Consider the following 20,000-nt stretch of genomic DNA (forward strand, 5'->3'; position numbering starts at 1 on the left):
AGAGTGCTCGGAGCAGGATGTTCAGCTTGATGTAGTGGACTCCCACGCCCAGTGTCTGCACGTTGCCAGAAATCTCCAGAGTTTAAAATTCTCAGGGATTTTTTTCACATTGGGTTAAAATATTGAGGTGTAAAGGGAAGTGTACCATCATTTCCCCTATATTATTTAACAAAGTGCCAAAAGCACTTCAAAGATTTACAACTTCATCTCATTCATGTGGTTTGTTTTCCTGAATTGTTATTATTGTATGGCTAGTATTGAAAAATATATATACTAAGCTGTTCTTATTTTAACAGACATCAAGCAGTGTAATCTGTGAAGAGGCCGATGACACGTGGTCCAGCTGTAACAGTGATGCCGACAAAGGTGAAGTTAACACCACCTCCACACCAATGGCACCAAAACTTCGCACAAAGCGACGTTTAGCAGCACAATTTGCAGCAAACTGATTAAAGAATTTTCCAATAAAGTACAGCATTGTGTTCATCACAATAGCCTAGTCCATAAGTACTGGTTTAGGTGATTTTGTGCAATAATTTTGAAGTTTTGTAAAGTATTAATGTCCGTCCATAGACCATGTTCAATATCAATCAGTATGACATCTCAGTTATATGAACTGATGTATTTCTTATTTAACTTGTTGTTGTTTTTTTTTTTTTTTCTTTGTATTGTTGATTTTTTTCTAGATATATCTAGATTTAAAGCATTCTATAATTTAAATGAAGAGAAATTTTAAGTCTCTTGGCTATTTACCACGTTGATTATGGTGCAACTTTACATAAAATTATTTAATCATTCCAAGAATGGGCGGTTATTATCATAAACATAGTTGTTGTAAAAGTTAGACCAGGAAGGAAGGGGGATTTAATATTACATAATTTGTTTTGTCACTGTTCATCAGTATATAAAGATTTCTTAAAGTGCAAATGTTTACATATTTAGATTTAGCAAATGTCAATTTGCAGTTTCAGCCAATGTAAACTTGTAAACGAAAGAAAAACATAGTACAAATGGTTGGACAAAGATGTGTTAATTTCTTGTTCCAAATGTACAAATACAGAAGATGAACTAACTAATGCTGTTGTTTATTGGGCATTTTGAATGCAGCATTATTTGAAATAGCACAGGAAGTATTCTTCAAAAATGTTTCTATGATCTATTAAAGATTGTTGTGTTTGAAGCTTGTTGGTCATTTTTTTTCTAGTTTAGAGAATTGAAGATTCCCATATAAGGTTAACAACTAATTTCGAACTAGGTGAGAAATGGAAGGGAAGTTGAGCTGAGGCAGTTTAGTTTTTTCCTCAAAGCTGGGGTCTATTGTGATGTAGAATAATTTGATTCTATTTAAGTAAGTTTAGAAGCACTTATGAAGTAACTTCCTTAATGTTCTTGTTTTTTTATACAACTTTTTATATATTTGAAAAGTATTGCAAGTTGTTGATCAACAAGCTTCCATATGTTTTGTTCCTAAGTAGGAGTAAAAATGCCTCGTTTTTTATGACGTTTCGTTAATCTTGTATGGTTATTCTTATGAATACAACTACAAATACCATTTTACTTGTCTTGACATAGCCTGACATGCTATATTTGGGTTACCGGTAAAATATTTCTGCTGTATTATAGCATTATAGTATATAGCATTCAAGAGTTTGAGAATGCAAGATTGCATATTTCTGTGCTGAAAGTGTTATGATTAGCTTAATCACAACATCTAGTCTGTTATTTATTTTGATATTTAAGTCTGATAGCAGACTGTACAAAAATGCATCAGCAGCTGTTATTAGCCAACAAGTTTGTCAGGGTTTTGTCAAGCTTTTGTCAGTGTTGGTAATGGGGTTCTCAGTGTTACACTGAAACATTCCTTGTTGTGGAAGTTGCAATAAATGTTTATTATAAAGGAATCTTTTTACTATTACACTTATTTCAAAATTTGTAAAGGGCAAACTAAAAAGTCCTGAGGACAGTAGTGTGCATAGATGTGCAGAGGTCTTTCTTTCTTCCCCTCGTTATTTGCTGTCAACTGTTCGTTGTCTCCTCCATCCAGCTCATTACTCAACTTTCAGAATACACCCCTTCCTCTCCCATTACCTTCAACTCCATCTCCTACTGCAGTTCCCCCTCTTCCCCCACACACTTATTAACCCCTTGGTGACGGGTGTCGAAAACTAAATAAAAAAAACTACGCTCTGGCGATCCACGGCAACGCGCCGACTTTGAATGTGGGAGTTCGGTACATCAAGCAGAATCACCGCCTCGGAGTGCTTTGGCGTGCCGTCGTGTCGTACAGCTGCATTCCACATTTCGAGCGGTTTGTTTTCCCGTATATAGACGTGACCCATACCAACCTCCTCCTCGTCAGTGCCAAAATTGTTGGCATTTAGGACATCCTGCCAAACATTGCCGTTCCGCAGCCAGATGCCCGCTATGTGTCCAACCTGGCCGTACTCGATCAAATTGCTCTGCACAATCACACACATGGGCAAACTGTGGCGGCCCCCATAATGTATTTTAAAGAGGCTGCCCCACCTACAAATTTGAGTGAGGTAGCAACTCTCAGATTCAGACTTGGACTCGCTCTATGTGAAGCCAGACAGGAAGCATGTTGACAAGGCTTTTCTCTTACCCCCTACTCCAGTAATGTCGCTCACTCTGCCAATCCCCCTACCTCCCAAGCTCCTACACCCTCTCCTAAACACAACCCCCCTCCATCTAAATTCCCCTCTTCTACCTCCTACCTTCCCCAGTCAAACTCTTTTGCCATCCTTAACCCAGACACTCCAATCTCTACCCAATCAAATTCTTTTGCTATCCTAAATCCAGACACCCCAATCTCTACTACAGCCCCAACACCTTCCCCTCTCCCTCCCCGCACTACCCGCAGCAAACAGAATAAACGTTCCACCCCCTCTTCCCCTACCTCACAATCACCTCCACCTTCCTTTGCCCCTATTTATCAGACACCAGACTTATCTTCCCCCCCTCACAAGAAAACCTTCATCTCACAAAACTCTACAACCAACCCCATTACAGAAACTCTTGAAGATATCCAGAACTACATAATAGAATCCCAAACTGATTCTCATCCACCTTCAAATTCTACAATTCCCGCTCCCTCCACACTCAAAGCGACTGCCGATATCTATCCTCCTCCTACTCATATTCTCCGTACACCCCATCCTCCTACCCCATCCTCCTACCCCATCCTCCTACCCCATCCTCCTACCCCATCCTCCTACCCCATCCTCCTACCCCATCCTCCTACCCCATCCTCCTACCCCATCCTCCTACCCCATCCTCCTACCCCATCCTCCTACCCCATCCTCCTACCCCATCCTCCTACCCCATCCTCCTACCCCATCCTCCTCCCCCATCCTCCTACCCCATCCTCCTACCCCATCCTCCTACCCCATCCTCCTACCCCATCCTCCTACCCCATCCTCCTACCCCATCCTCCTACCCCATCCCAACAAAACCCATCCCCCCCGACTCCACCCCTACCTGTATTAACCCTCCCACCATCCCTTCTATCCCTTCCACTCCCTCCTGGATACACACGTGAATCCCTCATGTCACAAATACCCTCTTCCCCAGACCCTCTACCTCCCGACACCCCTCCTGATACAACACCTCCCCAACCCTCATTCTTTGTCCCACCCTCTAGCACCATACTTTCATATAGTGCTACATAACCTTTTGATTTTTTTAGCACAATTATTTTTTCAGCCATCAACTCCCTTGACTTTTCCTTCAATTCTTCAACCCCTTCCACCATCCACTTCCTAAGGTGTTACAACCCTGTTGAAGGGCTGACTTTGTGCCAGTCATGAACTGCTTAGGGGAGCCATGGGCACAGTATTTCCCATTTAGGTCACCCCTTATTCCTTGCTCGTTGTCGTGGGAGGGCGCAGGGGATCACCCCATCCTTGGACCTCAGGCCTCACCTCATTTAATTTTGCATGGTCTTTTCCTCTCCGCTTTTCCTTTTCCTCCTCTTCTTCGCCCCCTTCAGTCCACTTCCTAAGGTATGAGAGTCGTGTGGAAAGGATGAAAGGCTGGCTCCGTGTCAGTTATGAACGGCCTCTGGGAGCCATGGGCACAGTATTTCCTTGGTAAATCACTTAGCCCTTACATCTCATAGGGACCCCTTGGGGGAGACCGTTTTCTCTCATTTATTTCAGGCTCACCATGGCCAACAATGAAGATATTTTACCCTTATTAAGGGTTGCTCTTTCGTCAACTAGCCTATCCAAATTTTATTTCCACTGATATTCATACCCTATCTTCGATGTCTCCATTCCGAATCATCCACCCAGGTCGTTACTCAACCTCCAGAATATACCTCTTCCTCTTTCCCATCCTCCTCCACTCCATCTCCTACTGCACAGCCATCTTCATTATCAACCCCACCACCCTTATTACTACTCTTCATCCTTATTTTCCTCTTCCCAACGGCACTACCTCTCTCCATACCACCCCATCTTTCTCCCGTGCTCGTCCTTCTCCTGTTTCCATCTCTGCAAACCCTTTGAGTACCCTTTTTGGTCCAGTTAGATAGGATCGATTCTTTGTAAATCCCCCTACACCCCCGTACTCTGACAATACCCTTCTCATTCAACAATGTGTCCAAAACAGGTAGACAAAGCCACCTTTCGCAGTCGTTCCGATCGCTCACGCCTTGTCACAGTTACATCTGAGTCCCAAGCTCATGCACTATCTACCCTGACTGACCTAACTGGAAACCAATTCCTGCCCAACCTCACTCCTCCCTTAATACATTGTCCTTGCTACAAGAAGGACTGGTCAGACTTCCTCCCAAAGGCCAACGTAAGGCCTACACCATTATTGCCAAGATTAGCTTTCGTAGACATGACCTCCCCAAGGAAGTTTATTTTGGTTGTGTCTCTTGCCCTGTCTGACCACACCAACCTCTTCCCCGTCAATGTCAGAAATGTTGGCATTTTGGCAACCCAGCCAAACACTTGCTCCACAGCCCACTGCCCTTTATGTGCTCAACTTGGTCTTGACTGCTCGAATTGTTCTGCTCAGTCACTCACGTGTGCCAATTGTGGTGGCTCATTATGCATTTTATAGGCGCTGACTTGCCTTCAATCTCGAATTAAGCCTCACTCTGTGAGGCCAGACAAGAAGCACGCCAACGAGCTTTTTTTCTTTCTACCTATTCCAAAACTGTGCTTCGATCCACTCCCCTCCCATCTTCTCAAGAAGTCTCAGCATCTCCCCAGCATCTCTTCCCTGAACCCTGAACTATCCTATTTATATTCCCTCTCTCCCACAGTCAAAGTCCTTTTCCAGTCTAAATCCAGATAATCCAGTCTCTACCATCTCCACAGTGACTGCCCCTCCTTCTCACTCACTCACTCCTTCTCACCTGTCGCATCATACAATCTAACATTCCACTCCATCTTCACCTACCACATCCTCTCCTACACCCACCTCTCCCTCTGCTCCTCGGACATCTATTCCCTCCTCCTCGGACATCTATTCCCTCCTCCTCGGACATCTATTCCCTCCTCCTCCACACAAGAAAACTTTTGTTTCTCAGACCTCCCCATCTACTCCCTTCCAGAAACTCTTGAAGACATCCAAAGGTTCCTAAACATGACCCTCACCCACCCTCTAATTCCTCTATTCCTATTCACTCTTACGTTCAAAGTATTTGTCGATATCCATCCTCCTCCTCCTCAAGTTCCCCCTACCCCGCTTCCTCCCATTCTCCCAAAAAACAACCCATCCTTTCGTCTTCCATGTGCATCATCATTCCCTCTTCCTTGCCACTCCCACCTAGATGCTCACGTGACTCCCTAATGTAAACAAATATTGCTTCTCTGGATCCCTCCCCTCCTGACATTAGCCCGATACTTCAGCACTTATCTTATCCTCAGGATTATTCTCCTCCTTCTGCAATTATCATTTCTTATCATTGTCCTTTGATTGTTTCACAATAGCTCTTTTGCAGTTTTCCTCATACAGTGTTACTCTCCTTTCCTCACACACGTACTCCCCATTTCATCGCTCTACACCATCCCCTTTTAATAAATCTCCCCTGTATTCCTTCCCCCCTCCCCCCTATACACCCGTTTCACTACCATTCTGTCCTACAGTGTTCTGCAACCTTTGACACCTAATACATCTTATCCTAATCGATAACTCATTTCCACCCCCTTCGCCCCAATACTTTACCGTATTGCTATATGACCACAACTCCTGAACACTTCTACTACCCCCACCTCATTACCTAATGTCCGCAGTACTATTTCAATCGACACCACTCCCAATTCCACAAGGCCCCATCCTTCTGCTAACCCCAACTATACAAATCTTGAGTATTTTGATTAACCCACCCAAATGGGATCGATTTTTGTGATCCTATTTACAGTTTCCTCCTGCTCCGAATTGTCAGTTACGTCCGAATTCCAAGCTAAATAATTATCTACTCAAACTGACTTCACTGGCAAATCCATTCATGCCTAGTGTCATCCCTCTCTTAATATTTTTACCTGAACTATCTCCATCTCTCCAACAGACTGCCTTGTCTACAAGTATTAGTCAGGCTGTGAGATAAGTTACTCACCTGCCTTGTTGACTATGACACAGTATCAGCACAATACTACACCATTCCCCCTAGAGGCCGTCGTAAGTCCTCCACCAATATTGCTCCCCCTTGATGTTTATATTGGTGGAGAGTCCCTCCCTGTCCGATCGTGTCACCCCCCCCCCCGGCCAATGTCAGAATAGTTGGCATCGAAGATACCCTGCCAAACACTGCCGCTTCACAGCTCGAAACCCTCTTGTGTCCAACCTGGTCATGATCGTTCAAACTGCTCTGCACAAACACGCACATGTGCCAAAGGTGGTGGCTCCGATAATGTATAGGGGCTGACCTAACCACAAGTTTGAGCCTGAGATGGGCTTTCGAGATGGAGACATGGGCCAACTATAGGGATTACCCCTACCACGGGCCTTAGCCCTCGAATCAACAGATTTTGCAGTCTTCTTTTCTTCCCCTCTCCTTTTTCTTCCCTTCTCCAACTTCTACAATCTACTCCCTACGGTGCGAGAGTCGTGTTGAAGGGATGAAAGGCTGACTTTGTGCCAGTCATGAATGGCCTAGGAGAGCCATGGCCACAACATTCCCCTTTTAATTGTCTAGCCCTTACCCCTGCAGGGGACCTTGAGGGGTAAGACGTACTATGGCCAGTGATGAAAACTTTGTATCCCCACCGGGGGCAATGAAGCTTACCCCTTTATCAACTAGCCCCACTGAATTTAATCCCCCAATTCACTGATCCCAGGCTCTCCTTTGACCACACCGCTGAACACAACTACTACCCCCTACAATTACTGCTGTCACCTCAGTCCATTCCAAATCATCCACCCAGATCATTACTCAACCCCCAGGAAACATTCCTCCTCCCCAACATATACTTCAATTACTATCCCTTCCTCCCTTATTACTACTGTGCAGCCGTATTATCCATCATAACGCAGTGCTACTTCACTCAACACCAGTCCTTCTTCCACAACTCACCGTCCTTCTACAAATCTTAAGTATTCTGTTTAGCCGAGCCAAAGAGGATCGTTTTTGTGATCCATCCACAGCCCCTTACTCTAATAACACTCTCCTCTTCCAATAATTCCTCCAAATACAAATAGGCTAAGTTTCCTTCCGCAAAAGCCCCGATCGTTCCCACCTTGTTACAGTTTTATCCGAATCCTAAGCTGAAGCATTATCAACCGTGACTGACTTCACTGGCAAAGCCATTCCTGCCCAGCCTCATCCCTCCCTTAATACTTGTACGGAAACTGTTTTCATCTCCCCAACAAACTGACCTGTCTACGACAAGGGTTGGTCATATTGTGGAGAAGACCTGCTTGCCTGCCTTGTGGGCTATGATGCAGTATCAGTACAATGCTACATCATTCCCCCTAGAGGCCACCATAAGTCCTCCACCAATATTACTAAGATTACCTTCCGTGTACATGACTTACCCCTTTTTTTTAAGTTGGCAGAGAATCCCTTCTTGTCCAACCATATCAACCTCCACCCCGTCAGTGACAGAACTGCTGGCATCTAGGCCACCCTGCCAAACACTGCCGTCCACAGTTCGAATCCGTTTGTGGTGGCTCCTATAAGGTATTTTATAGGAGCTCCCCAACTTACAGGTTTGAATATGAAGTGGCAACTCTCACTGCGCGACGCGCCAGACAGGAAGCTCGTCAACGAGGTTTTTCTCTTACTCCCCACTCCAATGCTGCCCTGCACTCCGTCACTCCCTCTACCTCCCAAATTTTTTTCTACATCCTCCCTGTATCTATTCCTCCTTCATCTTAGGCTTCCACTTCTACCTCCTTCATCTTAGGCTTCCACTTCTACCTCCTTCCTCTCTCAATCATTTTTTTTACAGTTCTAAATCCTTGGCAGAGAATCTAAACGTTCCACCCCATCTTCTCCTACTTCACCTACCTCTTGCTCTAGCCTTCACGTCTCGTCCCCCCCTGCTCCATCTGCATCATACCCCCTTCCTTGAATTCTCTTCCTCAAGGTTCCCTTGAGGGGTAAGTCTCACCATGGCCAGTGATGAAGACTTTGTACCCCAATTAGGGACAATGAGGTTTGCCCCTTTGTCAATTAGCCGCACTGAATTTAATCCCTCCGATTCCCTGACCCCAGGCTCTCCTTTGACCACGACGCTGTATCTTTGCCCCTTCCAGCGCCGTGGTATCCTGAACTGCTGGATGGCTTTTGATGGGTAGCACATTTAATCTACTAACTCCCCTCGTTACCCTTTTAACTACTACACCTATCTAAAGTGCTATATAACTTTCGCTGTCTATCACATTTACTTTGCATTTTAACTGTCTGTCTCATCCACCCTACAATTTCCTATTCCTATTCCCTCTACATTCAAAGTAATTGCCGGTGTCCATCCTCCTCCTCCTCAAGTTCCCCCTACCTCTCATTTCCGAATTATTTTCCTTGATATTTCTACCCTTATTACCCGTTGATTGTTTCACAAAAGCATTTTTGCAGTTTTCCTCATTCAATGTTTCTCTTCCTTCTTCAGACACAGACACTCTCCATTTGATCTAAGCGCCCTACGCCCTTAACCCCTCCCTCAACCCCTCCCCCATTTTACTAATCCCCGCCTTACTCCATTTGCTCCCCCTCTTCACCCTTTTCAACTACCATACCATTCTATAGCGCTCTACAACACATTTTGTCGTAATCGTTAACTTAGTTTCGCCACAACACTTTACCATAGTGTGATGTATGCTCTTTGATGTATAGCACATTTAATTCTTATAAACACTGGACGATTAAATGGTTAGTGGTTAAAAAGAAATAAAAGAAGATATCATTATAGGAAGGATAGTAGCGAAACGTGTAAAGAAGGGACGAGTTAATTATTAAATGTGCTACACGTCAAAAGTCATAAGATTGTATGGTACTGAAAAGGGTAAAGAGTAATGAATAAATGGGGGCAAGGAGGGATTATCAAAAGGGGAAAAGGAATGTTAAGGGTGATTACATCAAATGGAAGATATGTATGCATTACAGATTGAGTACGGGGGGTGGGGGGCGATGGATGTCGCCTGTCATTCTGAATAGATGGAATGGGAGCAGATAGATTGGAGGGTGGATGAGGGAAAGGTATGTCTTGGGGTTATATTTATTAAGTTGTAAATGTCCTCAAGAGTTTCTGAAAAGGAGTAGGGAGGTCTGAGAAACGAAGGTCGTCTTATGAGGGGGAGAAGAGGAGACAGACGTCTGAGGCGCAGAGGAAGAGGTAGGTGTAGGAGAGGATGTGATAAGGAGATGGTGTGGAACGTTTAGATTGCCTGATGCGACGGATAGAGCAAGGAGATGCATTAGGGAAGTGGTGTAATTTTATTGTATGGATTGTGAATCCCAAAAGTATTTAATTGGAAGGAGTAGTAGGAAGGCAGACTGGGGGAGTTGTAAAAACATCTTGGATGGAAGGGGGGCGGAGCGAAGGGTAGTACTGGGAGCAAGAGAGAATCCTCCTCGGCTTGCTTGTGTGATTGCGCAAAGCAGTTTGAACGATCATGGCCAGGTTTGCCAGTGAGGTCAGCCAGGGTAGATAGTGATCAAATTTGGGACTAGACGTGTACGATCGAACCGGCTGCGGAAAGAAACTCTGCCTCCTTGTTTTCGGATACATTGTTGGAAGAGAAGGGTATTGTCACAGTAAGGGGCTCTAGGGGGAATCACAAAAAATCGATCCCAGTTGGCAGGGCTAAAAAGAGTATTACTTCCACCTCTACAAACCTTTTTTAGTAGAGGGCGGGAGGAAGAGGGAGTGGTGTGGAGAGGGGTATTACTGGGGAGAGGACAATAAGGATGAATGGTAAGAAGGGTTTAGAAAAGGAAGACTGTAGATGGAGTGAAGGGTGTTGGGAGAGAGAAAGGGATATATTCTGAAGATTGAATAATGACTTGGTTGGATGATTCACAATGGATCAATTTGTCAGCAAGCATCGAGGAAGGGGTAACAGTACCATTTTGTCGGAACCGTGATCAAAGAGTTAGGTGGCTGGAAAACTAGAGATGTTAACAGCAGGTATCAAGGAGGGGGTAGTAGTAAAGATGTTTGGAGCCGTAATCGAAGGAGAGCCATGGGTCGGGGAACTGGAGAAAGTTGATAGTGACACCTCGATTCCCCTAATAAGGGTACAAAATCATTTTTGGGCATGATGTGCCTGGAGTTTGCAGGGAATAGATACAACTCACCCCTCTAGGTCCCCATGCAGGGTAAGAGCTAGACATATAAATGGGAATATCGTGCCCATGTCTCCCCGAGGCCGTTCAGGACTCACCCAAAGCCAGCCTTTTACCCTTTCAACACGGCTCCCACATCTTAAGGAGTGGACATAAGAGAAAGAAAAAAGGGGGAGATGAGAAGGAAAAGGGGGGGGGAGAGAAAGGAAAGGGGGGGGAGGAGAAGGGAAAGGGGGGGGAGAGAAGGGAAAAGAGGGGGAGAAGAGAAGGAAAAAAGGGGAAGAAAAGAAGGGAAAAAAGGGGGAGGAGAGAAGGAAAAAAGGGGAAGAAAAGAAGGGAAAACAGGGGAAGAAAAGAAGGGAAAAAAGGGGGAGGAGAGAAGGGAAAAGAGGGGAAGAAAAGAAGGGAAAAGAGGGGGAGAAGAGAAGGGAAAAGAGGGGGAGAAGAGAAGGGAAAAAAGGGGGAGAAGAGAAGGGAAAAAAGGGGGAGGAGAGAAGGGAAAAGAGAAGGGAAAAGAGGGGGAGAAGAGATGGGAAAAGAGGGGGAGAAGAGAAGGGAAAAGAGGGGGAGAAGAGAAAGGAAAAAAGGGGGAGAAGAGAAAGGAAAAAAGGGGGAGAAGAGAAGGGAAAAGAGGGGGAGAAGAGAAGGGAGAAGAGAAGGAAAAGAGAGGGAGAAATGAAGGGAAAAGAGGGGGAGAAGAGAAGGGAAAAGAGGGGGAGAAGAGAAGGGAAAAGAGGGGGAGAAGAGAAGGGAAAAGAGGGGGAGAAGAGAAGGGAAAAGAGGGGGAGAAGAGAAGGGAAAAGAGGGGGAGAAGAGAAGGAAAAAAGGGGAAGAAAAGAAGGGAAAAAAGGGGGAGGAGAGAAGGAAAAAAGGGGAAGAAAAGAAGGGAAAACAGGGGAAGAAAAGAAGGGAAAAAAGGGGGAGGAGAGAAGGGAAAAGAGGGGAAGAAAAGAAGGGAAAAGAGGGGGAGAAGAGAAGGAAAAAAGGGGGGAGAACTAAAAACGTTGCAAATTTGGTTGAGCCGAGGGAGATCCCCAACATTGAGCCTCACCCCCCCCCCCCCCACACACACAACAACGGGCATGGGGGGGGGGGGGGGCTATGATTTTAAAATCTGGCTATCCTCATCATGTACAAAGTATATAGCTTTCATAAAACAGTTCTTTCAGACCAGATACATGTGGGAATCTTGTCATGTAATTGTTGCTGAATTCTAATATTCAGATATTCTAATATTCTTTGGATAGATTTACTATATATATATATAGGTAGTCATATTTGCACCTGAACTACCTTGACCACCATATTAATGCATTCAAACATTTTATCAAACGTATCTCTCTTGACAACACGCAATAAATATTGTGCCACATTTTACAGCCACAAAATGTATTTTCTATATTTCATGATCTGAAATTAATACCAAATGACTGAATTACAATTCTGTGGATTGTATATTTTCAGGAAGCTAGATTCAGAAGTGTTAAAGCAAGATTTCCATTAATCTGAATTAGAGTCAGTGTTTTTGTGAATGTGAATGATGTACTTTGGCTTTAGTAGTAGTTCTCATTGAACACTTAAGTCACATAATCTGAAATAAGGAAAAATAAGATACAGTTTCTCTTCATGTCACATTTATTCTACACACTGTACCACAGGGCTAATTGATGTCATTGTCTGTGCTCTCATGCTCTCATGATCAGGCTTCAAATAATTGATATACATATTAATAAATTTTCTGAGTTTGAGAGTACACACATACCACAACCCTGAGTATAAGGAACACACGCCTTCTCACACCATGGTCCAGCAAAATAAATTAATATTAATTAACATTAGTTTCACTTGTATGCATGGCAGTGGGTACACTGTTGGCTTCCAAACCTTGGCAGTGATGGACCTACAATGAGCCTCTATTAGTAATCATTGTAAGAGATCATTAACATCACAAGCAACATCAGCGCACCATGGCAGATTTCCATATGAACATTATCAACACTTCCCAGGCAGGCAGCTTAACTCAACTTTTTTCCTTTTCTGTTAAGCACATTTTACATTTTTCAATTAATGAGAACTATGAAAATGAGTTGGAATAAAACTCAAATGCATGGTTTATCTCATATCTCCAAGGCACCTCATGGGCACCTTTGCAATGGAATGTTTTTTTCCTTGCACACCACAAGCACCATGAGATGAGTAAAATTATCAGAAACTTGCATCACAAAAGAGCTGTTTCATTTGCAATAATAGGCAGAATATGTAGCTGGCACACTTGTTAACGACAGATATCCTTAGTGTTAATATTAATCCATAACCTGACTGTTACTGGCAGTGCTAGTTTCAAGTATCACTATATTAACAAAGGTATCTGGAACAGACACTCAAGACATAACTAAAATTAAACATTCAAACAAACCATCTAATGTTTGAGATCTCCAGTTTTAGGGATACATATATACTGGGATGAATTTTGAACAACCGGTACATGGAAATGGTCAGTATTCTGTATTCTTTTGTTTCTTGTTTTATGGATTATATGTGATGAATAACTTGTACACAGTTACCATTAACTTCAGCTCCTGGGCGCTGACGTGCTGAGATAAGGGGCTTTGAAAAATGCATAAACAGCAATGTAATATAAAATTCTGAGTACAGGTGCAACTTGTCCCTAGCACCGATGGCCTCTTGCTTGAGGTTTCTAGTCATCTTTACTTTTACTTGGCAATGATACCTGCTTTGGAGACAGATGACCTGTACTTAGAAAACACTTACATACATTTTTCAATGACACCCAAAATTCATGTGTATTAAACTTGCTCCAGCCCTACGATACAAGTAGGGACCCAAATGAACATAAGAAGCTGTGATATGTTCCCTACTGCAGAGGAAAGGCACTGGATATGCTGTGGCCAGGGTTATGAGTGTATCAACAACTATGGGGGGAGGGGAGGTATTGAGACAGTATCCCATAACAAAGTCTGAAAGTTTCTGTCATGGGATCTAGGAATGAGTCATGGAAAATATTTTATAACTGGTAGCAATATGGCAACAATTTTGCTATATTTCAACAATTCAACTAATGGCAGCCAAGAATGATAGGTAATATGGACTGTTCCTTTGATTTTTTTTTTTTTAATTCTTTTTTGTTTTACTACAAAACAATTATTTATTTACCTACAGTCTTTAAATGTATCTAATGGAAATCTAAATAAAGTCACATACAAATGTACATAAATGTGCCAAAGGATCAACCTTCATTAACTATCAGTGACTGTACAATTCATGAATTACATGTCTTTTTCTGAGTTGCCCGATTGGTATAATTCTAAATACTTTCTGTACTGCTGCCACTATAAATTACTATGTGTATCAATATCATTAATGTGTATAAAGTTAGCTATTGTGTAACAAACCCCCGGCCTTTCAGGGATTACACAGCCACATAGATAATAATGAGAATCAAACTAAATTGAGCACAAAAAGATTTTTCAATACACAGTACTTGAGCGAACTGAACATAAAGGGAATAAATAATTATTGATTCTTTAAATTACAAAAAAATGAGGATATTCTGAACTTAACCAGTACTAGCATGGTTGTTACACAATTAACACAACAGTAAACATGATATATATCCACCCTTTTTAACAGTGATGTTCGGATATCATTAAACCATTATGGGGCACCCCTAAATTAAGTACATCAGGAGCTGTGCCCTGTAACTTACACAGAAAAAAATGTAATAAATAAATAAAAAGTAAATAGTATTTGAACATTAGTCATTACAATTAGTACTGCCTAAAAATACAACCTCATCATATTAATGGCATCATCTACCACAAGCAGAACATGTTCAAATTGGCCCATGTTGTGACAGCCCAAACACCACATCCACTGTCTGACCAATGCTAACTGTTTATTATTACAGCTCCCTTAGTATATCTAGCTTAGAACATCTCATACTAAGTCTGTCTTGGCACGTCTTGTCTTTCTACATATGCGATAGTACTTGTTTTCTAAACCTATCTCATGACGTCTGTCTCACACATCTGTCTTGGCAACTTATTATATCTGTTTTCTTGTATCCCATTACTGCTATATTTCATCAAAATGAAGAATATACTGTACACTATTCTTTCTGATCTGCCTTGCTTCCCATTGTGCTATGGACACTGAGGGTGAGTATATAATATAAAAAAGTACAAAAAATCAACATAACAGCAGTAGTGTCAATGGTAGACACATGACATTGACAGAAGATAAGTTACATTGTACTGAAGGCAACAGTCAAGAAATACATAAATAAATACAAGAATAACCTAATCCTAACAAGTTAGGATAAAACATATGAAACAAACTTGAAAATGGATGTATATTTTGCATATGGCATAGGCTGTAGCCATCCCCAGGGTACTAAAACAAACGATGAACATGCCAACGTATGGGAATACTGCAGGTGTACCTGGTGGGTCCAGGGGGATCCTACACTCTCACACACTCATTGCACACAACAAAACTGGTTGAAAAAATTGATGCAATTTTTTCATCTAAATGCATAATTTTTTTTTTTTTTTTGTGCAAAATGGTTAGGCTGCTGATACAGCAGAAAATGTGCCAACTGGATATATGCCATAATGTTGTACAATTGATAATCATCCAAGAGGTGCAATGGCAAACATATTTGATTCTTGTAACCAGTTATGTAGAAAGTTTAACATATTTGTTTGCATTCCAGACAATTAAGGCAATTCCTTTATCTTAACCAGAATCAATCTTTTATGAAAACAGGTATATTAATATCAGCACAGGAGTGCAATTGTGAGCCTGACAGAGGTGCAGGACCCATGGGGAGGGGGAGGGGGAGGGGGCGGGCAGAGGGGATGGTGTGTAGGGTTGCAGGTCAATAACTTTAAAACTTAAACAGGCACCAATAACAACCACAGTTTAATAGGAAGTAAAATTTTGATTCTTAGGAAGAGCTCATCTATTCTAATATTCATTGGAACTAGCATTCAAGTGGCTTGTTTGATTCAGTAGGTAAAAAATGCCCAAGTTTTGTCCAAAAAACTATTTAGAACAGCTGAGGTAATACATATCACATAAGGAACCTGAGACAGCAGATCCATAACTACCACGACTGTTTGTCGCATTAACACCAACATGCTGCATTTTTCTTTCCCCCTAAACAACAGTTGAGATCCTTACCTTTTTCTGGCTATCAGATAGAGCTCTTCCCAAAAAGGAGGGAGAAAAAAAAATTAAATAAAAAAAATAATAAATAAAATAAAATAAAAATTGCCTATCATATAACAAGGTAGCAATCCTACACACCCCACAGTGACTAGTACAACGGAGCAGCTCAGCATTATGCTGAGCTAACCAGGTTTCTAATGGTCCAGTAGAAGATAATTTAGGCCAAAGATGGTATTCATAGTTTTTAGATTTTAAAATCAATTACTATTAGCAAAGCAATATTTTTAAAATCATTATAGCATGGGCTCAAAAATCAATAATCTTATAGATGAAATATTCATGAAAATCAAATAGCAGCAACAATCAAATCTATTTAAAAAAAACAATTCACATAAAAAATACTCCCAACTCAGGCCTGCAATTCTCTTCCACCAAACTCAATGTTGGGGTCAGGGTTCACAGTCCCTGCATCCTACAAGAGATCACATTGAGCATAACTGCTGTGTATCTGTTGGTGAGGCGGGGTATGTAATGTGGGTATGGGTGGGCAAACTTTTTAACATATGGCACCAATGTTGGGCTACGACAATATGGGAGGCTAAAAATGTTCATAGAAATATCAAATTACCTTCTGCGAAGTAAATGACAGAATGATCAAGCACAGAAACTATAAAAGAAATTCTAAAGATAACAGAAAGTGATTAACAAATAAAACAATGAAAATACATAATATTAACACATTACATGTTAGGTTTTAAAAAGATGCAATACAAAAAAGATCATAAAAACTTTAGCTGTAATTACCAGAGACTGGTAAAACCCTTCTTTCAGGTATTCCATAAGAAAATAACCCTATGAAGACAGCATACAGGAAACATCAGCAGAAGAATAAAACATTAAGATAAAATAAAATACAATAAAATAATAATTAATCTTATCTTACTGGGCAGTGTTGGCATACGCGGAACCATCTGCAGCCAGACCCCCACTTTTGTCCAAACTTTGAAGGACTTAAAAAAAATCATACATCAACATTTATCTTAAATTAAAATATAGTAAGAAAAAAAAAAAAAAATAAATATTAATAATAATAATAATTATAAAATAAAAAAATACAGACAAGATTCCTAAACTCTGACAGCAAAGTAATACGCATGTTCAAGTTTGCCGTAGAGTAATAAGGGGTATCTGACAATCAGACAAAGACATAATGGGCACCCGTTTTGCTTTCAGTGGCCTGGTCTGGCTTAGATGTTCCTGATGTCTGGCAGTGATGTTATCTCAGGTGGCCTCTTATCTTCACTGCAAATCCACTACAGTGATAAATGGCAGCTGTCCTTTTTTTAAACTGATAAGAACATAATCCCATACAAGGATCAATATCACATAAAAACATGGTAATGCAGTGACTCAGCAGCTGGAAATGCTCAGTAGAGTAAACTCGAATATTCACATATTGAAAAGTTATAATAATAAATAAAAGTAGGATATATAAAAATCACTTCAGTGGTGTGGAAAGATGCCATAAATCTTGTGGGAGCAGCAATGTTGGCTCACAAGGCTGATACATAATACCCTAACACTGGTCTTATGACCCTTACAGACACAGTAATAGTATAAGAGCTCCTGGCAGTGGACAAACTATGCTGGTTGTTCAACTCTCACACTATTTACAAATATACACCATCAACTGTACACACAGATACATGCTCCTTTTCTAGTTAGCACATTATCTTTTTTTTTTTTATCTTTTTTTTTTTTTTTTTGGTCCAATATTTGGTCCATTCACTTGGATTGGCTTAATCCATAATAAATTTCAATGTTCTGAGCTCCAACAAAGGGCACTACAGCTTCCCTCTAACACAACACCAGGGGGAATGCTCACACCACACACACACACACAAAATGTGTTACTCCGTATTGGAATGAGATCATGACCTATTTTTGTCTAAAAAAAAAAAAAAAAAAAAAAGAAAAAAAAAGTTATAATAAAAAAGAAACATCCCTAAGCTCAGACAGCTTTTGACAGCTCTAAAGGTAAAGATTTTGGACACAAAGGGCGCTTGCGCCTGTGTTTTATAGGCGGTGCTAAACTTGGGTAACATAAACGAGAGACAACCTGTTTGGCTTCAGGGGACATCTGTTCTAGGGGTACAGTTCTTGCTGCCTCAAGTTTATCCACTGCTACCCACTCGTCAGGTAAACTGTAAAGAAAAGGAATGTGGATTAGATATGTACACATCATCAGTCCCTTTTCTTAATTTGTAAATCTTTTTAGTAATAGTAATGGCATAGGATGGCATTAGTAGTGACTAATAATATCATCATGATAATAATAAACATAAAAATAATGAAGACAATGATAATTACTATTATAATCATAATACAAATCCTGATTTCTATTTCCATTACATCAAAAAAATACCAAAAATCAGAAAAAATATAAACGGATGAAACTTACACTCCCGGGGGGTACCATCTAACTAAAGCCTCATTAATTCCCTTTGTACAAGTACGTCTTGCAAGAACCTGTAACAAAATACAAAAAAACTATTAAATTGTGCATATCAAAAATAAAACTTACAACTGGATTAAACACTATTTTTAAGAATCTTTAGGTTTCATAGTTTAGTAAGACAAAGTATGTAAAAGCAAAGTGTGACATGTCTTTTTCATAGCTTGCAACCTAGTTTATTAGTTTTCATGTTACAAAAAACAATATACAGAAAAGTAAAATCATAGTTGCTATTGTAATTTACAGTTAATTTCTTATTGTGATCTAAATCCAATTTTATGTTTTCTAGGGATTTTAGATTTTTAAAAATTACAAGACAGGGAAAATCTTGTTACATTTTCCAGTGCTGTAATCCATTAACGACGGGCATGTCATGTTCATCCATGCCATACCCAGATATGAATTTACTTGTTTAATTGCTTTTAGATGGCTACACTTGTACTAAATCACCAATGAGCCAATTATGAGTACTGCCTGTCCCTCCCGTTTACCCTTTTCTTTAATTTATGAAAATATTTTACATTACGTTATTTTGCTATTACTAATGTTTATAACATTATAGTAATCATAATACTTATATTAAAAATAACACCATCGATAATCAAAGCACTAGTAAAAAAATACATTTTCCCCCCAATTCAAGGAAAGGTGAAATCAGGTAAAGCAGATCCATCTACGTCTAGAGACATTTCACAAAAAAATATAAAAAATGAGCACAGCATTTTCCCCATCTTTTATTCATTTTCCCCAGCAGCAACGGGTTAAGCCGATGCTGTCATCACCTACAAGCCTTTGATAACATACCTGAGGCTTGACAACGAAGGAATGGCCCGGAGAGTGCGCAACACCTCCATTCTGTTTTTGTGCCACACACATCAGCCTCCACTGTAGACACTCCATGACACCCACATCAAAAACATCGAACATACGGGCAGCTGAAATTAAAAAAAAAAATATATATATGAATTGTTATCAGTGTTTTAAACACATAAAACTAGTATCCTTTACCTCTGGGTATCTTTATTCCATACAGGATGGCACCAGAGATATATTCTTTGTTTTACCCTCTTAAAAATAATTTGTTTCCCATCAAACAAAGACTATTACTCAGTCTATAATTTTAAAACTTACTTTCAAGTGTAAAAATGGAACATATATAAATCTCAAAACAATATTTTCAGGTACATAAAATGTGTGCATGTGTATGTGTATGTGTATATATATATGAATATGTATATGTTAATATATATGTATATGTATATGTATATGTATATGTATATGTATATGTATATGTATATATACATATACATATGTATATGTACATATATATATATATATATATATATATATATATATATATATATATATATATATATTATATACATTATATATATTATATAAAAATATAAATACATATATATACACATATATATACATATTTATATGCATATTTGTGTATATATATAAATACACACACAAAGGTGTGTGTGTGTGTGTGTGTGTGTGTGTGTGTGTGTGTGTGTGTGTGTG

General features: G+C 40.5%; 2 protein-coding genes across 6 annotated transcripts in view; one reads left to right on the plus strand and one right to left on the minus strand.

Moving 5' to 3' along the window:
* LOC125028889 (meiosis regulator and mRNA stability factor 1-like) overlaps window positions 1-1,897 on the plus strand; it is a 41,262-nt gene extending 39,365 nt beyond the window's left edge. For all 5 annotated transcript variants that reach the window (XM_047618481.1, XM_047618482.1, XM_047618479.1 and 2 more), the window contains one exon: window positions 297-1,897. In XM_047618481.1, the coding sequence (XP_047474437.1) occupies window positions 297-449 (153 nt within the window). In that variant the 3' untranslated portion in view covers window positions 450-1,897. The remainder of the gene's footprint in view (window positions 1-296) is intronic.
* A 10,482-nt stretch (window positions 1,898-12,379) lies between these two features.
* The window catches only part of LOC125028997 (mucin-5AC-like), a 225,497-nt gene continuing 217,876 nt past the window's right edge, over window positions 12,380-20,000 (minus strand). The window contains exons 6-8 of the mRNA XM_047618693.1: window positions 19,275-19,405; window positions 18,417-18,484; window positions 12,380-18,159 (exon numbers count right to left, since the gene is read on the minus strand). Coding sequence (XP_047474649.1) covers window positions 17,967-18,159; window positions 18,417-18,484; window positions 19,275-19,405 — 392 coding nt within the window. The 3' untranslated portion in view covers window positions 12,380-17,966. The remainder of the gene's footprint in view (window positions 18,160-18,416; window positions 18,485-19,274; window positions 19,406-20,000) is intronic.

Source organism: Penaeus chinensis, chromosome 9 (assembly GCF_019202785.1).
Source record: "Penaeus chinensis breed Huanghai No. 1 chromosome 9, ASM1920278v2, whole genome shotgun sequence".
Lineage (NCBI taxonomy): Eukaryota > Metazoa > Arthropoda > Malacostraca > Decapoda > Penaeidae > Penaeus > Penaeus chinensis.